Source organism: Hemiscyllium ocellatum, chromosome 32 (genome assembly GCF_020745735.1).
Source record: "Hemiscyllium ocellatum isolate sHemOce1 chromosome 32, sHemOce1.pat.X.cur, whole genome shotgun sequence".
In the NCBI taxonomy this organism is placed as follows: Eukaryota; Metazoa; Chordata; class Chondrichthyes; order Orectolobiformes; family Hemiscylliidae; genus Hemiscyllium; species Hemiscyllium ocellatum.
In genome coordinates, this window is record NC_083432.1 from 42492512 (window position 1) to 42506298 (window position 13787).

The following is a 13787-nucleotide window of genomic DNA, read 5'->3' on the forward strand; positions in this document are numbered from 1 at the left end:
TGAGATGACTTTACTGCTGTTTCTGCTATAATGGCTTTACATTTTCTCTGTTACTGACTTTTAGGATTTCATCTTTGCTTGATGAGAGCTTTCCCCTTCCTTCTCTTCCAACAAATGCCGGAAGGCAAAGGTTTCCGACATACTTGGAATGTGACTAAGCATCCTTTGCAAGAAACTTCCATTTGATAGAAAAACAAATAAACTCATCACAGTAGTGATTGGAACATTTTTAAAATAGGAATGTGGGCTAGTTGTACCTGAATGTAACAGATTTTTACCCCACTGTCATTTCTGTGCTTTAAGAACTTATGTTTTAAATTATTTCAACTCTTGGATTTAAATCCCTTTTCCACCCCTCTCAGTGCCATCTGACTAGGGTCTCTGTCTCACTCTCTGTCTCGCTCTCTGTCTCACTCTCCCCCATTCATTTCACATGAATGCTGCAAATCTCTAACTGTGGCCTTATTTGTATCCTTCCCTTCTGCCATTTCAACAGTGGATGTCAAAGTGCCCTTGGTAATCCCGATTGACCTCCTCGCCCTAAATATTCTCATAGCTTCTTTTCAATCAAACTTTCAAGCCTCTCAACCGATCTGTCCCTTCCTGGCATGGCATCTGTTTTCACATCTCATTCTTTGCTTCTTTTAAATATTTGAGACTCTTTTTGCTGTTGCAGGCACTGCACATATTTTGAGCTAATGTATCTGACACACTTCACCCTGTGCAGAGTTTATCGCACTGTGAATTGATCACTGACGACGGAATTCGCCATCTCGGGAATGGGGCCTGTGCTCACGATCGATTAGAAGTGATTGAATTAGATAACTGCCCGCTGATCACTGATGCATCACTCGAACATCTAAAGAACTGTCATAGTCTGGAGAGAATAGAGCTATATGACTGTCAACAAATAACCCGTGCTGGGATCAAGAGACTTCGGGTTAGTGTCATTTTCTCCTGTCTGTTTGAAATATACTTGTTTTCATTAATTAGTTTGCAGCTAGAGTATAATACATGGTCCACAATCTTCCATTATATCCCATTTCATCTTAATGGCTTTTATTATAAGAGTACACCTTGCTTGGTGTTTATTATGCAGATCAAAGATTTCAATTTTAGAAGGAAAGCTATATTTTCCGGATAAACACACAAATGGTTTGTGAATATGTGACCTCTGAAGTCTAGTTGATGTGTAACCTTTGGGTGACTTATTTCAGAAGTTCCTTTCAGGCCACGGATCAGACCAATGATTTTAATCTGTTCTGAGGAAGGATCATTGGACCCAAGACGTTAACTCTGATTTCTGTTCACAGATGTTGACAGACCTGTTGAGATTTTCCAGGAATTTCTGTCAGTTGTCTTATGATTTTATTGGTTGGTGGGGGCCTCTTGAGAGCCTGCAGACAATGCGGTACTAGTTGCGCGCTCAAACGTTTTTCTCCGTGTAGTTTTGTTCATATTTGTGTACTCATGTCATGAATAGGATCGGCCTAATTTCAAGGGCAGTAGTTCCGAAGGAATATAGCATCTGAACAATTCAAGTATCATTATAAAAGCAGAATGCTGTGGATGCTGAAAATCTGAAACAAATAGAATGTTGGAGAAACTCCGACCTGATAGCATCCATGCCGCGCAAAGCGGAATGTGTTTCGAGTCCAGTATAAGTTTAACACTGTTTTACGCTCCACATGTATTGCGACTTCTTCAACCTGGTAGATCAAAAATATACTCCAGCAAAATGGTTCTCACTGATGGATAGCATCATCTAGTGGTACTGGTCTGCAATTACAGAATGACGAATGGATGATTTGCTTAAATATCTTTTTCTACTTCCATTTTAAGATGCTGACCTGTTGATCCTTGAATGAAAGATCTAGAGTTCATAGGAACATACAAGCAGAAAGAGCCATTAGGGTGCTCTGCCATTTCGAGATCGTGGTGGATCATCCACCTGTCATTTTTCCCCTTGATGTCATTAGCAGCTATAAATGTGACTATCACTGTCTTGACCATGCTGAACGAGTGAGCTTCAGCAGTCCTCCTGATCAGAGCATTCCAACAACTTGCATAACTCCAGGATGCTTTATAGCTAATTTTAATATTTTTGACATGTAGTCACAACATGCAGCCAATATGTGCACACAGGTCCCACGAATCATAATATAATTAAAGACTAGATAATTTGTTCTAATCATCTGATTGAAGTATTTGGCCCCAAGAGACTAGGGTAGAACTCCTTGCATCTGCCTGACAGAGTGAAATGAGTTTGGTCTTTCAAATGAAGCATCATAACAATTCTGTTTGTGCAATACTCCCTCCATACTGCACTGAAACACAACCTGGAGTTTGGCATTAAGACTCTGGAATAGGCTTTGAAACCACAAGCTTCTGACTTGGTTGTGTCATAGCCCCTGGGGTGAAAACGTACTATCAAAATCTTTCCACCTCCACACTTCTCCTGTAAAAACATGACAAGTGATTTTGACAGCAGAAATTGATAACTGTTGTCAAACAATGCATTGCCATGTAGATGTGAACTGATGACATTGGACCTTGGATGGATATCCTGCCATAGTCAGTCCTGCTATAACGCCTTAGTTCCATTCTCATGCAATCTCCTGTTATAAGAAAATTACATAATAGCAGCACCATTTAAGCCAACGGGGCTGGAAATGCTTTATAACCAATCCATGCTTTAAAAGTTTGTGCTAAAGAAACATTGCCTCAATTCATCAATTACGTTAAAGCAAATTTGCATTGGTGAAATGCACGTTATAGTTAATTGATCTGTATTTAGACTTGTGGCTAATTATAAGGTTGTTCTATTTGAATAGTTTGAATATATTCAGTTCATAAACTTGCATCTTGTCTTTTTTTTAATTAATTGCAGACGCACCTACCAAACATCAAAGTCCATGCTTACTTCGCCCCAGTGACCCCTCCTGCATCAGTGAGTGGTGGTCGCCAGCGTTTCTGCAAGTGCTGCATCGTTCTATGACACCGACTTTACTTTTTACAAATCTATTTAAATAGCATTAGAATGGAGACGATTGAATGCATCATCAGTGGTGATCCTGGTGGACTGTGGTACTGTACAGAAAGGGCTGTCCAATCACTGTGGCTACGACTGATCACATGATTACCAGGGCAGTGTGGGTGATTCCCATATTAGTGAGTGCAGCCATATACTAGTTCTGTCACTGTATGATTCTATTCAGAGATTTCCCAAGAATATGGATAATTTATTTTTTTTTAAATCAATGTCTGATTAAAAAAGAAATTGGTTTTCATGTATTGCGATGGGGAAAAATCTTTTAACCTGTTTCTGAATGATTGGCAGCACAAGAATGCTGTGTGGCATAACCAAGTTTTAAACTGTGTGCTAACCCTTTTGCTCACTCATGTCACTCTACATTGTAAATGGAGAGAATTGCACAATGGAATCCTTGGCTCTGAAATTCTGTACTGAGTTTACTGCCGGTCCTGCTATTACGTCTGAGGAAGGAAGGTTATCGGATGCCACTTACAGAAGTGCAACTCTTAAACATTTCTTTAGTTGTGCACAGTTCTTTCTGTTCCTCCGCCCTGCACAAGATAGCTCCTTTTAGTATTCTGAACTTTATATTAAAAAAAGTTTATTTCCTTGACTCTCCCCACCTGACCATGTTGAAAACTTGCTTGGTGCATGGCACTTTTATGTACCACAAGTAAGCAGTTATCATAAAAAAAATGAGAACCTTGACCAGTCAGTTTGGTGGGCTGTTTGAATATACTTGTGCTAGTAGCAGATGGATTCAGTTCAGGCACAAGTCTGTTTTCAATTTGAAATGTGGCCTGGGCCTTTAGGTAGAAATGCAAATCAGGAACCTGAGTTGAAATTGTTTCAGTGACCATGGCCAGTGAAAACGATTGTACTTTATTCATCCCCTGACTGAAACCAGCAAATTCAACGCAGAATAGAAGTTAAAAACGTATATGACTCAGCTGCTAGCTAAATGGTTCTCTTTATTTCTGAGTAGTTTAAAAAAATTTGAAATGTGGAACAAATATAACATTTATCTGGTAAATTTTATTTGTTTTGTACTGTATTACTCCACATTGACACTCCCAAGCTTATGGTTGCTGTCTCATAGAACAGTACAGCACAGTACATGCCCTTCGGCCCTTGATGTGTCACACCAACACGTGTAAGTTGTTTTTCCATATTCATGGGATTCAAAACTTGCATTAAAACATATCTCATGATGTTGGGGCTGCAATTAAATAATCTGCAACTTCTTAATATCTTCTTTGGACAGAGTAATTTAAAAGTTTTTCATTTTCATTTGAGGGAAGTGAAGGTATGCATCATATTTTGCATTTTTAGTGAGCATATTGGAGCATATTTGAAATAAGATCAGTTACACATTCCTGAGCCATTGGTTGGGATCATAATCCAAATTCCAGGATATATGTATCTACTGAAATGATTTTTTTTTATTTACACTTTCTACAGGTGCACCCTCTGCAATTCATTTTTAAAAGGTAGTTTTGAAGGGACTGGGATTGATTTCCATCTCCACATTTCATGGCCTTTTCTGTTCCCTGAAGAAGCTTGCTGATGAAGTTGTATTAAGAGAAACGAGAAATATGAAAATAGCTCCATCTTTATTGTTTCAAAGCCCAGCCCTTAGAATGTCCCACATCCTTGAGTAAGTTATATCACCTGTAATTGATAATACTTTCAGGCTGCCTTTACAACGGAGGAAGTAGGACGTACACATGGCTAGGTTATGGAGAAATAAAGACTGGAGCTGTTGCTGTATTGTGGCTCGTCTCAGCACTGTTTTAAGTTTGTACAGTGGTGAACAGAAGACCATGGAACGTGATAAAAACAAATTGCTGGAGAAGCTTAGCAGGTCTATGGAGACAAGTCAGAGTTAACATTTTGAGCCCAGTGACTTTTTTTTCAGAGCATTAGCTGGACAACCAGTCCAGTCCTGTAAAAAAAAAAGGCCTTTACAAATCAATTGTACAGGGAACACCTATTAACAGTGTAAATAACAATCATTGCAGGAGGTATATATATCCTGGCATTTGTACTATTATGACCCTAACTGATGGTAGTACTGAACAATTTGAATCCTAAGATTTATTTATTACTTTTTGTTTGCTATGGTAATCAGTCATTAAACACATTAACAAGATGCTGCCAGTGTATGTTCAACAAAAGAACAGAACAGTTTATTACTCAAAAGAGAACCCTATGACATGAGAAACAACTACAGTAACAATCTCATTGAAAAGAAACATTCATCCCATTTATCCAAGCAATACATTTAACAGATTCTTGAATATCAGCAACGGTTCACCTGCATAAAGATTCTTGCTCAGCTGGTGTGGCATAGTCACTTTCCTTTCAAATATTCTGTGCATTGGTAGAAGTGCTTTTCCCAAACCTCCTGTCTTCAGTAGCATTTAGGATGACTTCCTACTGACTGCGCCCCCCCCCCCAGAGCTTTCTTCTCAGTGTCTTCTCCTGAGCCCTGACTGACTGATTTGTTAATAACAGCATCTCTGCTGTTAGGGCACACTTCCCCCTCATTCAATCTGCTTCTCATCTGTTCTCCATCATCTCAATTGTCCCCTCACCACCTCTATTATACTCTTTCCCCAGGTGACTTGCTAGTCATTCAGCCGAAATCATGACGACTGCAAACGGCTGACGTGAACTCAGTGTTCAAAGTACATTTTGACCTTTTCAAAAAAAGATCAGATTAGATCTTCACAGAATTGAAAACTAAAATTAGTGTTTCTTCAGTTTAGACCCCAGTTTCTCAGTATATTATGACCCCCTACAACAGTATGTAAGTTAAAAACAATGGTAAGATGGTAGTTAAGAATTTGTGCATTAAGTTTATTTATTTCCCTCTGTTATTTATATTTTCGAACACCATGCATTTTACCAAATAACTAATCGTTTTTTTTCTTCTGGGTCACACCTATTTTTAACATAGATATATTTTTGGGGGCTCCCGATTGGTGGCTGTAACATTTGGTGCGAAGTCAGTTTTTACACGTTTACACTTGGTTTTTCCACCAGAGTTACAACCGCATTCAAGAGTGAGCCAAATTCTTAATAGAGCACATTTTGCTGAGTTTGTACTTTGTGGCTTGCTTCTCTGTACAACCTTGGTGGTTTTGACTTGGTTTGAATTCACTTGAAGTTTCACTGCGCAACTGTATTTCTTTTGAGACTGTTGAAACTGTCAGTTTTTGCATTTTTTTTTGTTCTAAATATTCCCTAATGGGAATGTCTTTGTACTGAGAGTCCTTCTTAAGCAACAGCTGCTTGTATTTACAGCTGACTTGCATGCCATATTCCTAATATGCCCCGAGGATATATTTGAAATATTAGTGCAGGGTGTCCTGCATTAACTTGGGTATCAGTGCTGCGCCATCCAGTTAATTCACTACCCCCCACTAGAAGGGTAACCTCAAGAGGTTTTTGTTGATGACCTGTAGCTAATTAAGAGAAATGTGGCTGCATCTCCTTCCAGTGTAAGACCCAAGTACTTCTGATTTGTTGCTTGTTGGAATCAGGATATGTGGACACAAAGCAAGGTTTAATTCTCAGACATACACATTTATGCTTGGCCTTTCAGTTCAGTATTTTTAGTTTAAAACCTGATCTTGTGATCAGTGTCCCTGTGGTTGTCTGTCTACATCAGCGCATTGATATTTCATGCTATTGAATGCTCTATGTAAATTATTCTTGCTGACTAGTCATCTTGCTGGCACCCCTACCTGCTGCCAATGGCATCTAAAGCTGTTGACAAGGCTGCCAATGTCTTCTGCTTTGGTAACATCTGGAACAAATAATTGGCAAATTGATATCATTTGATTGGTCAACAGCCTTTGTCATAAACTTAAGATCAGTTTTGTTAGATGCTTCCTACTTTTTTTTGACATAATATTCAGCATTGCATGTACGGTTTTACTGTTCACTGCTCTTCTGGATGCCCTCCCACCTAAACAGATCCCCCAGAGGTTAAAGTAGAGGGATGGTATGGTAAAACTGGTTCAAGAGACTGACGTGACTTACTTTTATAAAGTGTGCTTCTAAGACTCTTGCAGAATCTCAATCTAGTCCATTTTAACTTCCATTAAAAATAAAGTTGGTCTTCAAAACATGCCCAAGCAGGAACAGGGAAGGGTATTTGATTTGTTTTTTTTGGATGGATACATTTGAGCTAATTGGTGGCTTTTCCCTCCGTTTACTGAAATAGCAACATAATGGTAAAACTGCTTGGGGATGATTGGAGGGCCAGCTATTCCATTTGCAATTTTGGCTTGTGCCAGGTGGGTGCATGTGGCATTTGCTGACTCCTAGTTGGCTCATCATTAAAAGTATTGTGGCCCAAGAATTCAAGAGCACTGGCTAGTACTCAAGCAGGTTATTGCTTAGTTGGGACTTTGGGGAAGATAGAGAACTTCCACAGAAGCACTCTGAGTCAAATTTTTGAGCAATAGGCCAAGACCTCTATGTAGATCTAACCAGCAGCAGTCGCTTTGAAAGATAGGTGCTGCAAAGATTGACCTTGGCCATCACCTGCAGTAAAAGGCCCACCTCATGAATATTTAGTCTCATTGAGCTTGGCTAGAAATTGTAAACTTATCATGAAATATTGCTGACGAATACAGGCATGGATATTGCTGAGTATCAGGCAGTGGGTGGGGTCGCTAATGTAACACAATATGGATGAATTCAAAAATGAAATAAATAGCAACAAAATCTTTGAACGCCAGGAATTTGAAACAGTGCTGTCACTGCGAGTGGGACTGAGTTCTCACTCCTCGTTAGTTCCACTTGATCAGCATTGTGTTGATGTGGAACCTGTGGTGCTATTCTGAGCATGTGCAAGATTTTCAAAAGCATGTGAATGGAAGATATGTCGCATCAGTACAGTCCACCAGCCCCATGGTGTGCAATTTTGAATATAAATGAATGATGTACCTTCATTGGGGTTTATTTAGTGATAATTCATCTATTTTAATAGAACAATGTCAGAGTCTCCTGTGGCCTGGTGAGAGTATGATATATTTAGAATTTTAAACTTGAAGGTACTGGAAGCTCTTTTATTAGATATAGCTGACTAGAGTGAGTTAACAAAGAAAGTTGAAGAATAATGTGGAAGTGTTGACTAATAAAAACCCAAGCACTCAGACCACTTCATTTCACCTAATTGATTTTTTTTTAAAAAAATCATTCCAGAAAGAAGATTTGAGGTGAAGTAACACAGCAGTCAAATGGAGGATGTAGTATTATTAAATGGCTTTTCTACACCTCTTAAGTCAAATAAGTGGATGATCTCATCAGATGAAACTGCTTTGCAAAATTGCTGTGAACACTGAGATGCATTTCATGTAAAACATGAGATTATAGCTTCAAAACAAAAATCAGTCCAGTTCAGTGTTAATTTCACAATTCTCTGAAGATTGTTATTGGAGCACAAAATATGGAATTTTTGCTGAGTGTTTGCCTAATCTCGTAAAGGCGTGATATTAAATTAAATATTCAGCAAATTGATCTTGATTTGCCTGAGCTGTTGCATTCTGGAGAGTAAATATTTTCTTAAGCTCTGAATTTGCACAAAGCCGAGCCATGGATGCTGAGTTCACTTGGTAATCCTGGTCATTAACTAAGTTGACCTTATGTTTTATGCTTCAGTTGTCCAGCCAAAGTTGAATTTAGTAAAGGGATGGATCAGTGGCCCTTGGCTTTTGCTGTTATAGCTGCAAAGTTTTACTGTGCCACTTGGTGCTTCCTTTTTAAACTGAGCAATAGAACGACCAGATATATTGGAAATTGAGACTAATTTGACAATGGAGCATTGTGTAAACATTTAAGGTTGGACTTTTCCTACTGGAAAGGTGCCAGTAAGTGCTGTAGGGAGATGACCTTCCTTGCAGTGTGACCTTACAGAAAAGTGAATAATTTTATTTACATTTTTAAAGTGACAGTACCCAATTTCTATGCTAGCTTGACACCAGAGCTGTGGTGGTGGTGTTTGAAATCCAGCGTGATCACTGTGGCCATGCACATGCAACTCATTAGGATATTTTTCGATCTTAAATGGAAAATGTTGTAATGTTCTGCATTCTTCAAGCTTTAGTATACTTGTTGAGGGAAATGAAGTGAACAAAGTGATGACAATCCCCAAAATAGTCAATGTTTTAAAATTGGATTCAAATGGAAAAAATGCCATCAAGTGTTGATTGGAACCATCAGCTAAAGCTTTGAACTTCCTCCCGTGAAACAGCACTTCAGCCTGTAATTGGAAAGTATGATTCCCACCTACGTTCTGATGCTTGAAGCTTCCAAGTTCCATTAGTTTCTCTGGAATAAAGTCCAGATTGTTCCCCCAATCCTTCCATTCTCTCCGTGGGGTAAGAAAACTTAGCAGCATAAATGAAACTATTAAGTCCAGTGTCAACCGGATGTTCAACTGGAGCTCCATTTTGGAATCCATGCTATGGGCCAGGTGAGTGAAGAGTCCAATAAGGGAATTTGAATGCCTTGCAATAACTGAACTTTAGGATAAGTGTTAAAAGAATAGACTAAGGCTCATCATAACAACCTGTAGAGAGTTGTGTGTTTAAACAGTCGCTTGTTCAAAGAAGCTGCAACCCAAATGTGAGTCATCTTCAAGTGAGGAAAGGAAGAGGACAGAACTGAAGTCAAACGTAAGACAATAATATGTAAACCTTTTGTGTTCACGTAAGCATGCTAGGGTTCACTGCTGATACAAGCTTAACTTCAGAGATAAATAGAGGACCTTGCTGCAATGAGAACATTTAATGTGATGTAGAGAGTGGGTGAAAGGGTTAGCATGATCAGGAGAAAAAGCTTTTTAAAGCTACAACATAATCTAAGGAGTTGAAATGTTGTTTTACCATTGTCTGATGAAACAATGCAGTTCATTTATGCAAGGTAAAGGCTACTTGAAGAAAAATCATTTTAAGTATGTCCATATTTTGTAAAAAGAAAAAAAAACATTTAAAAATTCATTAGCGTGATGTGCGGCCTTAATCATCAAGGTTATTCTCTTTATAAATTATGTGAGAAATTGAAGACTTTTTAGTTATTGAGGATGTGACATTTGACTGACAGACTAGTCAATGTGCCACTGCCTGTGGAAGGGATGATACACTTTAATAACAGGGAGTGGTTGGAGTGCAAATATGTAGAACTATTTTTGTGGGGTTTTTTACATTATTTTTTTTCCATCTTGAAATGAGAATTAAATGAGTTTCAAAACAAACCTGGTCTAGAGCCAGTTTACAGTGAGGCCTGTATGGTTGCCTGGCATAATGTCAGGAATTGTTCCCTGTTCCTAAACTAATGTATGATAAATTTTCTTCCTTCTGTGTGGTTCCTATGTACATCACGTCTGGTGGGGCTGTCCATTGAGTGGATGTATAAATACCTGTGATTCAAAAGTTTGAGTTTTTCTTTCTCTCTGACCATTCCCCTTTGCAATTTTCTGAAAATCTGAGTTGAATCATTTTTGTCAGTTTTTTAATGTCTTAACACTTTTTTTTTTCTTCAAATTTTAACCACTGAGTGAGAGTAAGCGCTGTCAGCTATGTCTCATTTCTCAATACTGAGGTGGGTTAGGCATTGCATTGCTGTTGAGTGACCATACAGGCCTTACTATTGAGAAATAACCTGATGATTTGTGTTTCAGCTTTGAAAGAACATGTTACATTTAAATGTTACGTTTGGTAAATAGGTTGAAATCTTGTTCAATCCCTTATATATAAACCTGTGTTGTACATATTGTATTCCAATTATATTGTAATCTGTGCTAATATTCTCAAACACTGAGTGTTCATAATATAATGCCAATGTATTAAATAGTGAAGTATTTCCTTTACTCTGTCTCTTTTGTTTCTGAAAATGTATAACAATTTAAGTTGAAAGTGATTGCTGACAATTTAGTAATTCTATTCCAGGGTTTAACGCATAAACCAACGTTTGATATTCCAATTTCTTCACGGAGCTATTGAAGAATAACTCACAGTAATGTGGATGTAAGTTAGTTTGCTGAGCTGGAAGGTTTGTTTTCAGATGTTTCGTCACCATGACTAGGTAACATCATCAGTGAGAGTCTCTGAAACGCTGGTGGTATGTCCCGTCTCTGTTTATAGGTCTTGGTTTCTGAAGGTGGGTGATGTCATTTCAGGGGTTTTTCTTTTAAGGGAAGGTGGATAGGGTCTAATTTGATGTGTTTCTTGATGGTTTTTGGGTTAGAATGGCAGGCGTCTAGGAATTCTTGTGCGTGCCTTTGTTTCACTTGACCTTGGATTTATGTGTTGTCTCAGTCAAAGTGGTGTCCTTCTTTTGTCTGTATGTATGGAAACTAGTGATAGTGGGTCGTGTCTTTTGGTGACTAGTTGGTGTTTGTATCCTGTTAGCGAGTTTCCTGTTTGTTTGTCCAATGTAGTGTTTTTTTTAAAACTGTTCTTACATGGTATCTTTTAAATGACATTAGTTTTGCTGGTAGTATCTAATGGATGTTTTAGGTTCATTAGTTGCTGTTTAAATGTGTTGGAAGGTTTGTGGCATCATGGTAGCCCATAAATCTACCAACATACTTAAACAACAACTAATGAACCCAAAAATATCATTTACAAGATATCATGGAAGAACCACAAACACTATAAATACCGGAAGAAACATCAAAGAAGCGCTTCGCAGGAGGCTCCAGAGCACTGATGATGTCGCCTAGCCAGGGGACGAAATGTTTGCAACAAAAACTTCCAGCTCGGCGAACAGAACCACAACAAACAATGGACAAGATGGGTTTTTACATCAATCCATTGTTTTATGGTCTCCATTACTAATGCCGTTTTTGTTTTGATTTGCAGATTTTTAAATTGAATTTTAATTCACCAGCTATTGGCATAGGAACTAAATGCATGTCACCATTTCAGCAGTCCAGATTTCTCCGTTTGTCGTCTATTCAGTTTTATTGGGAGAGCTTGGGCAAGCTAGGACTTCTTTCTTCAGAGCGTAGGATACTGGGGGAGGGGGGGGGGGGGGGGGGGGGGCAGGTGCAGAGAAATATTAAGTATGTAAGATAATGAGTGGCAAGGAAAGAGTGAATGCAGTCTATTCCTCCCCCGCCCCCCCCCCCCCCCAGAGGTCAGCATGGACTAGTTTGGGCTGAAGGACCTGTCTCTCAGCTGTAGGACTCTGACTCTATAACCACTATGCTACTGTACCCCACTGGTTTAGCACATTCTCCTTTAGCTGCTGGACCTTGTATTCAAACCCAGTCCAGAATAATAGGATATAAATCACTCTTTCTTACAGGATGAAATTTATTTGGATTGTTTCACCTAGTCCCAAAGGACATGTGCTGACAGATCAAATGCCTTACATCAGCTGGTGTCTCAATAGATATATAACAGTAGTTGCTGTGGAAATAAAGCAATGGTGCTAATCTGAAATTGGGAAAGAATGATGGAAGACTGTATATTATTTGATTTGAGGGAGCACAACAAAGCAACTGGTGGTAAAACTGGAAAATATGATCCACTGATGTCTTGCAGGAGTTCAATGTCCTGACATTTATGTAAAGGAAGGGACTTTTGAGTGATTCTATTTTAAATATCATAATCATTAGCCTGTTTAGCTAAAGTTCGTCAACGTTCATAAGAACATAGGTGTAGGCCATTTAACCAAAGCATGCTCGCATCGTTTGAGACCATGATTGATCATTATCTCAACTCCACTTTCCCAACCTATCTCCCTATTGCTTTATTTCAGTTATATCTAGAAATCTATCAATATCTGTCTTGAACCTACTTGATGACTGAGTTTCTACAGAATCTAAACTTTCACTAACATCTTCTTTTCATTTTAAATGGCTTTCTCTTTATTGAGATTCTGTCCCCTAGTTCCAGACTCCCAGCCAGGGAAAGTGTCCCTTCTGCTTTGCCCAGTTCAGCTGTTAAGAATTTTGTATACGTGATTAAGATAACCTCTTGTTCTCGTAGAGTACAGCCCCAGCCTCCATCTCTTATAGGTCAGTCTTACTAGCCCAGGAATTAGTCTGGTGAATCTCCACTGCACCCTCTGTGCGCCAAGTGCACCCTCTGTTAATGTTCGGGATCAAAATGGTGCACACAACTCAAGGTGTCCCCTCACCAGTGTTTGATGCAATAAGGTAAAGTTGCTATAGTCCTACCCACCATAGGGCTGTTCTCATTAGTGAAAGAAGATTGGTGGTAGTTTAATCTGTGGGTTACCACACCACCATTAACCAATTCTCGATCAGACCAGAGCATTACCCCTTGTGTAGTTTTGTTTTGTTTACTAACCTATATAAACCTTATTGAAAGCTTTCTGAAAATTCAAATACATTACATTCACTGACTTCCCCTTATTTACACTTCCAGTGACCACCACAAAAACTTTCTAAAAAGTTATTGAACATATTTCCATCATAAATTTTCATTTATTCCACTGATTCAAATTTATTTACTTTATTTTCTAAGTATCCTGTTATCGCATCCATTGTGATAACCATGTCAGAATCTAACAGGTCTGTAGTTCCCCAGTTTCCCCCTTTTTTTTAAATAGATAGGATAAATGCAACCTTTCACTCTGCAGAATGTATAGAATTCTGAAAGATGAATATCCAGGTATTCATCTTGATTTCCTTTTTTCACTACAAAGAAGTTAATCATTGGGACCCTCAGTTTTATTAACTTAAACCTCATTAATTTTTGATTTA

The 13787-nt window shown here is 38.6% G+C and overlaps 1 protein-coding gene across 3 annotated transcripts in view; it reads left to right on the top strand.

Moving 5' to 3' along the window:
• LOC132831030 (F-box/LRR-repeat protein 20) overlaps window positions 1–10883 on the top strand; it is a 214301-nt gene extending 203418 nt beyond the window's left edge. For all 3 annotated transcript variants that reach the window (XM_060849068.1, XM_060849070.1, XM_060849069.1), the window contains 2 exons: window positions 728–940; window positions 2891–10883. In XM_060849068.1, coding sequence (XP_060705051.1) covers window positions 728–940; window positions 2891–2998 — 321 coding nt within the window. In that variant the 3' untranslated portion in view covers window positions 2999–10883. The remainder of the gene's footprint in view (window positions 1–727; window positions 941–2890) is intronic.
• Window positions 10884–13787: the final 2904 nt, after the last annotated feature.